Raw genomic sequence first — 11,378 nt, forward strand, 5'->3', positions numbered from 1 at the left:
CAATATTGTATATGTTGTATGTGTGCTGTATTAGTAGCCATATGATGTTTCAAAGTGACTTTGAAATGTTTGAAATTTAGATTTCAGCCATTTTTTTTTTTTTTTGGAGGAGGAGGAGGTGCGAGATTAGCTAGATTTGCTCCAGCTGTTTTTCAGAGTGCCGGAAATGAGCAATTAAGTGTGCTCTTGTGAAGCTTTATAGAGATGCTTCACCTTTGGTCAGATCTGATTGGTGTGGAGAGCCCTCACTGTATGGCAACACTTATACTCCAGTCTGCATGCATGCCACATACGATGAAGTGTGACAAATACCAGGTGTGTCTTGGTGTGGAGACAGAATAGCAATGAAACCAATTCCAAAGTCTTGTACATTATATTTGTTCTGTGTTCGTACACACAAAAAACGAATTAATGTCCTAAACAGCTCGTTTGTCTTACAGGTCCCTTACAAATGGGTACAATCACATTCACATCTCATTGAATAAGGTTCCAGCAGCTTTGTCACCCATTCAGCCATCTGTTAATGCTGGCCAAGGGCCCAAAACAAGGGCACAACCAGTATGGCCAGGTTGGCTCATGCCCGAGGTGTGAAAATTAGCATGAAACAGGAGAAACGATTACACAACAAGAAACAGCTCCATTAAACTGCATACACCCTTGAGCAACACCATATGCATTTCATCTTAATATTATTTGTTCTTGATTTTGAAATTAAGTACCTTTTTAGTTAATTTAAGGAAAATTGTGATTAAATCTCTATTAAGAAAGTTTCACATTTCAGATTGTGTCATCATGAACCATATGCAATGTGTTCATTGTTCCCCAAGTTAATGAAATGTTAGTAGCTATGCTAATTAAAAGCTACTTAGACATTAAGTTGCACGTATAATGTTTGTCTATAAGTGGAGGGGTGAGCTACTGATGGATGATTGTTTGTTGTGGCTGAGTATGATGAGGAAACTGATGAATCTTTCAGTGGTTTGATAGAGTCAGTGCTAATATTCTTCCCACAGCCATCAGCAAATCTACTGCAATCCATATTCTTTCGGAGGAAATAACACTGTAAACAATGCAAGAAATTGCTGACTGAGAAGGAGATATGAGAAACCTGAACTCGCAGAAACTCTTCATTTCAGTGTGGGAATAACCTTTTCCTGTCATTACATAAAGTATTTGACTGGCACCTCAGTCTGTTGGTGAATATTTTAAGTTTAATTGAACAATATCACACTAGCAAGAATGCTGTTGTGAAATTCACAAGTGTGTTGTAAAAAAGTAATTCACAAATGTAATATTGCTTTATACAGCAGTTCAAAATATTGAGTACATTTCATTTTAGACACAATATTGCGTTACTTTGTCTACTTTTGTTCTGTCAGCGAAAATAGTTCCAGACGAAGCTGAATTAACCATTGTGCATTTCTGAGGATCACTACAGTAAGCGGTTTTGTTCTCATTTGAATTAGTGTTTTTGAGCAAACTGGTTAAGTGAATGATTTAACGACTCACTCATAAAAACTTGTTTTGTTCCTGAATGAATCAGTGTGTTTGAATGGATAGGTTGAATGAATGAGTGGAATTAACCATGCATTTCTGAGGAACATACTGTAGTTGTTTTGTTCATGCTTGAATCAGTGTTTTTGAACAAATTGGTAGAGTGAATGATTCAATCACTTACATGTAAAAAATTACAAAAACTGTGTTTGAATGTATCAACTGAATGAATGATTCAGTGACTGATACTGGTCACTTGTCACCACCTACTGTAACGTGTAACCTGCAGAAATAATTATTAAACAACAGCAGTCTTTTTATTTATGTGAAACTGGTTGAAGTTGATGCTTTTTGGCAGCTTTATTATGCTCAATCACTTGTATAACTAATTAAATTACTTATCAAACCTCAATAGGCCTGTTTGCCCCGAAGGTAATTATAACATTTTTAAAACTTGAAGACACAGTACTGCTTGCTGTTCATCCCAAAGTGATTAAAATACATCTAAGAACAAAAAAAAAAAAAAAAAAAAAAAAAAAAAACTGAGCCCGACAAAATTTTTGCTGTCGGACGGATTTAAATGTGTACATGTATACAGTTTGTACCTGTATACCTGAAAAGATCTTCTGCTGTTTTGTGTTCTCTTGTATCCAGATATTTCCAGAGCTTACGCTGAGATAGGATCCTGTCTGGCTCGCCTGAATAGGAAGATATATCATGCTGATGAGTATGTTTATGTATCTGCACTTGTGTGTGAGTGTGTGTACCTGAGTCACTTTGCAGTTTGCTTGATGCCTGCCATTCTACTTGTTTTCTCAGATAAGCAGCATCTCTCAGTGGGATGAAGCTTTATTTTCCCCGAGTGAAGAGTGAAGCTCGCCTGTTCTCAGTTGAAGTGTGCACTGTTTATGTACTTGCTGTTCTCTCATAATGAAAAGCACCATAACATCAATTTAGTGTAATTATTGATATACCTCCTGTGTCATACAGCATGATAGGGCTGGCTAGCTGTGTTTTTTGGACGTGCTTCGTTCTGTGCCGGTTGCTATGGTTAACAGATGCTCATAGCCCACATCCAGTGGTTTGGCTTAAAATCTTGTAAGTAACAAGAATAGAATCCTTCAGTCTTTACAGTCCAACTGATTTACAAGCTAAGTAATTTTCACAGGCTTTGAAACTGAAATACTATTTGTGTACTGAAATATGTATTTCTTGCAGATGCATGAACTAATTTTTTATTTTTTTATTTTTTTGCTAAAAGCTAAATCATAAAAGTTTAATCGACTGTCAGAATGTTGTCATGTTAAAAGAGGACTTATCTGATGTTTTGATGAATATACATAACCTAATTTGCTACCTATTTAGGTTCTAAACAAAAAAAGACTTTGAAATCTAGTTTGCACTCAAACTTTGTCTAGGGTGATCATTCTTAGAGTTTGGACAAGTTGGAACTGCTGAGTATTGTTTGGGGTCTATCTTAAACAATCGCGCTAGTGAATTCCAGAGCATAAACAATGCACCCAGCACTCCCTCCCACTCACTCCTCCGTACCTCCACCCCCTCTCCACCTATCTACAGTTGTTGCTGTGGAAACATACAAAGAGATTTGTAAGCAGGCGGCTCAAGTTCTGTTGCCATGGAAACGACTGGGTTTCACCAAGGCTTTGGGGGTCTAGTTCTCACAGATTTTCCGAAATTTGTCAAAGTGACCACCACCAGACTGCCGACTTCACATTAAACCTGCAGTATAAGCAGTAAATTACTCCTGATTGCGAGGAGGAAATATTCCTTGCTGAAATGGACCACCGAGCAGGGGCTTATTAAAAGGCGCTTGTGGCATCTTATGTGACCCAGCTTCTCTTTCTGGATATGCTGTGCAAAACTCATAAATTATCACTGATGAGAAAATTCCTCTTCCTCTGAACATTCATTATGGGCATAAAATGAGAATGGGCTTTATGAAAACCTAATTGTTGGATCTAAAGGCATTAAAATGGCCTGTGTGAGCTTCATTTCCGCTGAGCGCTCACCTGTCATAATTTCATCATAACATTATGCAGGAGCACAAATGAAGCTAAAGAAAACCCGACAGTAACAAAAAGGTATTATTAGAATTTCCAAAACTGCCACTCATTTCTTAATTACTGAGGTAGACCAAAGGACCGCTATGAATATGATTACAGCTCAAGTCCCTCCTGTGATAACCTGTCTTATGACCCATCATGGTTTATGTATCAATCTGAATCATCATGTTCTGGGGTCTCTGGATTTTATTTTTCATTTTTAAAAGAAAATCTTAAAGGGGTCATATGATGCGATTTCAATTTTTCCTTTCTCTTTGGAGTGTTACAAGCTCTTTAAATAGTAGTTTATTGAGGCGAAATTCGTAGTTAATAGTTAGTTAATAGTGAGAACTGGACCTTAAAATAAAGTGACCTTTCACGTGTCCTAGTTAGTTTTGTTGCAGCCATTATTCAGCTCATAAAAAGCCATCTAAAACCGCGGTATAATGTAAATAAACTTTAGTTTTATTCTAATCATTACTCAAGCGAAAAGGGGTTTTCACATTTAAATAATATGCTATTTTATTAAAAAAAGAACAATGCCAACATTACAGCTGTATTGATACTTTATTCATATTTTATCTTAGTTCTTTATCACATTTAGTACATATTCTTAAAATATTGGAATCAGACACAGATAGCGAGTTGTTGACCCAGACTGATTCAGTTCAGTTCATGAATAAATAGTTCAAACTGGTTGTGTGATCCGGTGAATGGATTCATGACACAAATTAAAGTTTACATGTTCACTCACAAGAAAAACATGAATTCATGTTTCATGAAAACATGTTTCATGAATGAATCATTCTTTTAACTTGAATCTTTCCAATTACCCTGTTCATTCGTTTACAAATCTAATGGAGTTCTCCAATGCATCCTATGCAAACTGCCTCTCGGAAGCCATTCAGTCTGACAGCCATAGTTGTAGCCCTTTAACACAAACTGAAGCCAAAGGCGTGATGGAAATTCTCACGAAATGCAAGGATCTGAGCATTGGTAAGGTTTTGTGAGGAGTCTCTTGTGTGTCCTGCACTGGTTTATTCTCTCACAGATAAAGAGAAGCAGTGCTCTGAAGGTTTTTTTATGTTCCACATGACCAGTCCCAGGATCAGTCACTTGTCTCAGACAGGCAGTTAGTGTTACAGGAGCGAACACTCAGGGGGAAAACAGTGGGAGATAAAAGACTACCTCATGCATAAATATTCATGTCAGTTGTAGATGAGGGTTGAGAAATTGAATCTCATTGCAGTGACTCACCATGTGACAGGCGCTAGATCTGCAGACTCAATGTGTTCACAGGGCTTTCAGTAATCATGCCCTTAGACCAAGCAGCGGACTGGTGGGTGCAACGGCCTATCATCTCCATGAACCAGAAAAACTACATGGATGAGCATAATAACTCACTCAGGCTTGAATGTATATAACAAACCACAGCAGAGCACACAGCCTCTGCAGAAATACCTATAAGAGATCAATGTCCGACATGACAGATTGCATCAGTGATTGTTTTGTGCACTTCATTGTGTTCTGGTTTAAACCAGTATGAATGAAAAGGTACTGCTGTAATTAAGCCAGAGATGATCTGATCTCTTTTGGTTGATGTTTCAGCATGCTCCCATGAGGATGAGGCTATGGCCAACAAGACAAAGCATGTAATTAATGCTTGGAAAAACTAATAGTGCTATCGCTTGATTGGTAGCACCTGTGCCATGGATTGCTAAGACTTTTTATAGGTATTTACTATTTTATACTGTTTATCATCTATCTGTCGGTTTGTCTACACATGAAACAGAGAAAAACAGAACTGCAAAGAAGCAAAACTGCATTTTAATTCAGATGCAAGCCTGTGAAAGAAGCAAAATCAGTGCCACTCAGATGCAATGTCAAGTCATAGATTACATAGTAAATATTTATACTTTCTCAGTTTATTCAAGGGATAACCCTAAACATTTCTCAAACTAACATCAAATTTGCGTGTACTGCTTTGCATACTTTATGAAAGAACAGCTTAGGAGAACATGTGACTTTTAAACATATAATATGGATGAAATATACTTGTTCTTTAGCATCAGTCGGTACAAGCAAAAGCTTTTGTCATGAAAACATCCTCATTGGTCCAAGCTCAACAAGAGAAATGCTTGATACATGCAAGCTTTGCATTAGTATATACCTGTGCAAACAAAGAAACCCAAAAACCTCTAATTGTGAATTTAACATGAAGTAAATTATGAATAAATCAAAGTACAATTAAATGAACCTTCTTTACCAATGAGATCAGTTTAGTGTATCTTTAATAAATGTCATGTATACAAAGACACTGCACAAAAATAGTATTTACATTACTGTTTTAAAGTCAGCTTGTCTGCCATGTGGTGACATATCCTAATGTAAAAGCAATGTAAACAAAATGAATTGCATTTTACACTCATAGATAAGAACAAGTAGCAATACTGAAATATGAAAAGAAAAAGATAAGCCCTTGAATCTGATTAGTTTCTCAGTATCCACTATAGGTCCCAATTACCATTTTCCAACTTCAAATGAATCATAACCTCATAACAATCAGACTTATCTCAGGCTCAGTTCATTAATCACAGTCAATACCATTTCGCGACCTCATTTCTCCCTTAATTGAAATTAGGTTGTGCTCATAATTTGGAGATTTCTGACTCGGAGTATAAAATGCAAATCAGTGAGTGCTTCATATTTATGAATACGCTGTGGTTTTTGGTCCTGGTCATCACTTGTTTTTATGTGTATATGAAATGAACTAACCTAACTTATACTAATATTCATGCATTGATTGATTTATAAATGAATCATTTATTGATAAAGAACGCAACTGATTAAATTTCATCCATTTATTTATATTACCCTGTTATCTAAACACTCTAGTGTTGATTCACTCTAAAGTCTGAAAACATAAAGGCAATACTGTCCTTTCACTATTGTTTCGCTGTTTCTCACTTTCATGTATTAACGCACATATATTTATGTCTCCTTTTTCATGTTTTAACATTCCTCATAAGTCACTTTGGATAAAAGCATCTGCTAAATGAATACAGGTAAATCTATCGCTTTTTTGCCTTATACTGATATAATTTGATAATATTTCAAATGATATATATATATATATATATGCTAGTCACTACTTTTTTGTAATGTGTAATATGATGGGGTAACCTGGCATACATAAGCCATATAGAATAATTCGTTTTCTGTAGAATAATATCTTTTTTTTTTCTTTCCAGTTAATGTAGATGTTAAAGCCATGAAAAAATGCAAGGCTCAGCCTGAGACCTCTGCAAACAAATGCAATCGACCACCCGCTCTCCTAATACTTTGTGCCTGTATGCCGACCAGGCCGGTGCTGATTCGGTTAACTAGGTCACTCGCACCCTCGATCTTAATTCGCCGAGCAAAACTTTGATTTCTGGCAGCTCAACAAGGCCCCCACAGAAATGGGCTCATTCAATCGCTGGCTGTTTCCAGGCACCCGTTCAGAGGTGAATGCGTGCAGCTGAGGATTGGATTAGCTGACTTATTCTTGCTCAAAGTGCCTGAATCAAATCAATCAGAGCCCTTTCCTTCCCTGCTCCTCATCTGGGACTTCCTCGGAATTGCCGCAGATGAAAGACTTGCTGCCTGTTCCCTGGCTATTTCTAACAAAACACCACAACAACCTTTGATGGACCTCGGAATTTGGCTAGAAAGAGTGTTGTTATGGCATGTTTAAATGCTTTTCGGTGTACACGTATACTCTATACTTCATTTATTCTCATGCTTCTCTTTATTTCAGCTTTAATGCATGATGGAAGAAAGGAAAATAATGAAAAATAAATCAACCATGAATAAATCTGCAAAGCTGCTGTAAGATTTCCTGATGCACAAACAAGCAGTTATGGAACTCCTTAGTGCTAATGCACACTACATACAACAGAATAAGCATGGCGTAGATAGACATTTTATCAGGCAGTGAGGCTGACAGGATCCGTCCTAGACTAGAGTTATTCCACATGATCTGGTTCCCCTGCAATCAGACAGAAGTGCAGGAGCGGGTCAAGTTCTTTGGGTTGATATTTCCAGGTTTACGCATTGCTGAATTAACTCAATTGGATACAACAAAGTTCATCGACCTGTTTACGAAAACCTCACAATGCAACATCCTGTTAGCATTAAAGACAGCAATGGAAGGGGAAAAATAAAGATGAAGAGAATGAGGAAAGAAAAAGCTTATTTTATTCCAGTTTAAAGTACATCTTCATCTCCAGAACTACCACTCCATAAGATAATGATGTAGCAACAGAAACATTTTCTCTCAAACACACTATTGAATAAAACAGAAAATAAATAAATATATTTTAAATAAATAATGCTGAACACAACAACTTCAACCAGCTACTTCTTGGCACAATGTACTGTATAATTTGCATACATATACTGGCAATGGTATAAATATACTTTTATGTTCTTTTTCATTTTAAGTCGCATCTGTTTGGGGGAAAAAAATAAGTAAATAAATAAAATGTTCCTTCTGCACAACACATTTGTAAAAGTGCAAAAAACCTTATGGTACATGTGGCAGCAGATATACCTACTGATGACATTTTGACAAATATTTCAACATGCTTGTATGCGTTTGAGAGTACACGTAAAAAAAAAAGTTAAAAAAAAGAGACCAAACACGTATTTCCAAAAACACAAGTTGTGCCCAAGCTTCTATGTTCTTTAACAGTGCTGCTCATGGAATGGCAACGCTACCTTCGCATGAAATATTCAGTACATGTGACCACTGCTAATAATACTCTTCGGACTCCATATTTCAAGCATCAGTTGTTCAGTTGCTTGACCGAGGTGCTTTATAATGACGAAACAAAAGGCACAGCCTCAAACCCAGTGTCTTTTACACTGTCTTCAACAAATCAATATCACATCCGACAAATTTTCTGTATATTATTTCAGATAAAAGCATCGCCCTATGTTTCATACTCCATGCCAGCCCTTTAATATCTGGGATCAATAATGCAGTATGTTTCATTTCTGTAATGTCTCATCTCTCCATAGCCATTCTCTTTCATATACGTTTATTACATCTTATTGCTACTGATCTGAAACTTTTCGTGTGCCAATTCTTTACATCTGTTTCCTTTTAACTTTTCATTGACGGAACACAAACACATCATTGTTACAGTGGATATAAATAGTGGTGAAGTAACCCTGGCCTCACTGTCAGCTGATGTTGTCGTGAGGACATGACATGCTCACCCATGTTGTGCCTCCAGTCCACTAGGGGCAGTGTGGAGAGTCCTTTCATGACGACAATCACTTTTGGCTCTCTGCTGCTTGCTATGAAATGTATTCAGCCTCTTACACAGTCACCTCTGTCTTACTGTTGGTTACAAAGTAGGGTTGCGTGGGTAGGTAATGATGACTGCGGGCAGTGTGTAGCTGATTAACCTGCTCCACCGTGCACATCTTCCTAGGACCGTAGGTTTTGCGTCGCCCCGCAGTCTCTGCAGCCTCCCAGCTTCTCAGCATGCCAGGGTTTGCGATGGTATTGGAGCTGTAGGCCATTGCGGGATGGGACACGTTGGGTTTAATGCTCCTGGGCTTCTGTCCATTTTGCTTGAGGCACGGGACCTCTGTGACGTAGGAAGCTGTGGGTTCCATGTGCTCCATTCTGACTGGATGAAGTGGCAGGCTTCCCTTAGCCGCCAATTCGACCAAGTGGCGGTGTTGCTTGTTGAGGAAATCACCGTTGGCTTTGGCCGCTGAGGGAAAGATAGACAGGAAGAATGAGGGTAGTTGAGATATTATGAAAATTCACATTTGTTTTCAGATAAAAGAGGTTGATAAACTGTACGCAGTTCAAAAATGCACTCATTGAAATTATGCTGCAAAAATGACCATTCACTGGGAGGTATTGGAAGAAGTTATACAGTTGTGGTTAACGTTTTACATACACTTTGAAGTATCTGCAAAATGTTGATTATTTTACCAAAATCATACAAAATGCATGTTATTTTTTATTTATACTGACCTGAATAAGATATTTCACATAAAATATGTTTATATATAGTCCACAAGATAAAATAATAGTTGAATTAATAAAAATGACCCCGTTCAAAAGTTTACATACGCTTGATTTTTAATACTGTGTTGTTATCTGGATGATTCACAGCGGTTTTTGTTTGTTCATGAGTCCCTTGTTTGTTCTGAACAGTAAAACTGCTCTGCTGTTCTTCAGAAAAATCCTTCAGGTCCCACAAATTCTTTGGTTTTCCAGCATCTTTTACATATTTGATCCCTTTCCAACAATGACTGTATGATTTTGAGATCCATCTTTTCACACTGAAGACAACTGAGGGACTTACATGCAACTATTACAAAAGGTTCAAACGGTCATTGATGCTCCAGAAGGAAAAAATGATGCATTAAGAGCCAGGGGTGTAAACTTTTGAACAGAATGAAGATGTGTACATTTTTATTATTTTGCCTAAATATCATATTGTTTCATTTAATACTGCCCTTTAGAAGCTACAGAAGATGCATGTTTCCCAGAAGACAAAACAATTTCAATTTACCCTGATCTTCAAATTTAAAAGGTTTCACCTCCAGGCTCTTAATGCACCGTGTTTCCTTCTGGAGCATCAGTGAGCACTTGAACTTTTTGTAATAGTTGCATGTAAGTCCCTCAGTTGTCCTCAGTGTGAAAAGATGGATCTAAAAATCATACAGTCATTGTTGGAAAGGGCTCAAATACACAAAAGATGATGGATTTTTCTGAAGAACAGCAGGCAGTGTAAATGTTCAGGACAAACAAGGCACTCATGAACAACTATCACAAAACAAAAACAGCTGTGGATCATCCAGGTAACAACACAGTATTAAAAATCAAGTGTATGCAAACTTTTGAACGGGGTCATTTTTATAAATTCAACTATTATTTTCTCTTGTGGACTATATGTAAACATCTTTTATGTGAGATATCTTATTCAGGTCAGTACTAAATAAAAAATAACATGCATTTCATATGATCCCTCTTATTTTAGTAAAATAATTAACATTTTTCAGATACTGCAAAGTGTATGTAAAATTTTGACCACAACGGTAGATGCTAATATTCCTATATGAAAAAATTAAACAGGACTGTTTTGGCGCAACAAAACTAACATTATGTTCAGTTACTATTGTTTGTATAGTAAAGGTGGACACTTTGTGCTGTGTGCTGTAACTGTAATGGCTATTTTTGGCTGAAAGGTTATGCCAAAAATGTTTTAATATGACGTTGCTAAAAATAACATTATTTTGTGTATTTGGTGTAATGCAATGTGTTTACGCAGTTTAAGGTTCAAAAAACACATTATTTTCCACATACTGTACATTATTGTTGCTCCTCTATACCCCACCTTTCTGAAACGCATAGATTTTTACAAAGCTCATCGTTCTGAAAATGTGGTGTGCCCTGATTGGCTAGCTATCTAGTGCGTTGTGATTGGCCGAATTCCTCAAGCATGTGACGGAAATGTTACGCCCCTTACCAGGTTCAGGAAACTTTCCTCCGTAAAATGCGCTGCACACACTCGAATATTTGGGTTAAACTGTTCTGGAACAGTGTTGTAAATAAAACATAACCACTGATTTCTAGTTGTGTCCTCTTTTGGAAGGCCAAATAAAGTAGTTTCGCTTTCGCAACGAAACACACAGCATCTCCACAACATGGCGGCGGTAGCAGCAATACTACAGCGAGAATAAAAGTTATGCCTTCTTTCTTTGCGTGTACATTTGGGCGGTGTTATGCAAATCTTCCCACATAGTGAC

At 37.2% G+C, this 11,378-nt stretch overlaps 1 protein-coding gene across 1 annotated transcript in view; it reads right to left on the reverse strand.

Moving 5' to 3' along the window:
• Positions 1-8,051: 8,051 nt before the first annotated feature.
• LOC107692077 (protein shisa-9A-like) overlaps positions 8,052-11,378 on the reverse strand; it is a 27,553-nt gene continuing 24,226 nt past the window's right edge. Inside the window, exon 4 of the mRNA XM_016490981.1 lies at positions 8,052-9,328. Coding sequence (XP_016346467.1) covers positions 8,925-9,328 — 404 coding nt within the window. The 3' untranslated portion in view covers positions 8,052-8,924. The remainder of the gene's footprint in view (positions 9,329-11,378) is intronic.

This window comes from Sinocyclocheilus anshuiensis, unplaced genomic scaffold (assembly GCF_001515605.1).
Source record: "Sinocyclocheilus anshuiensis isolate Anshui unplaced genomic scaffold, SAMN03320099.WGS_v1.1 scaffold726, whole genome shotgun sequence".
Classification (NCBI taxonomy): Eukaryota; Metazoa; Chordata; class Actinopteri; order Cypriniformes; family Cyprinidae; genus Sinocyclocheilus; species Sinocyclocheilus anshuiensis.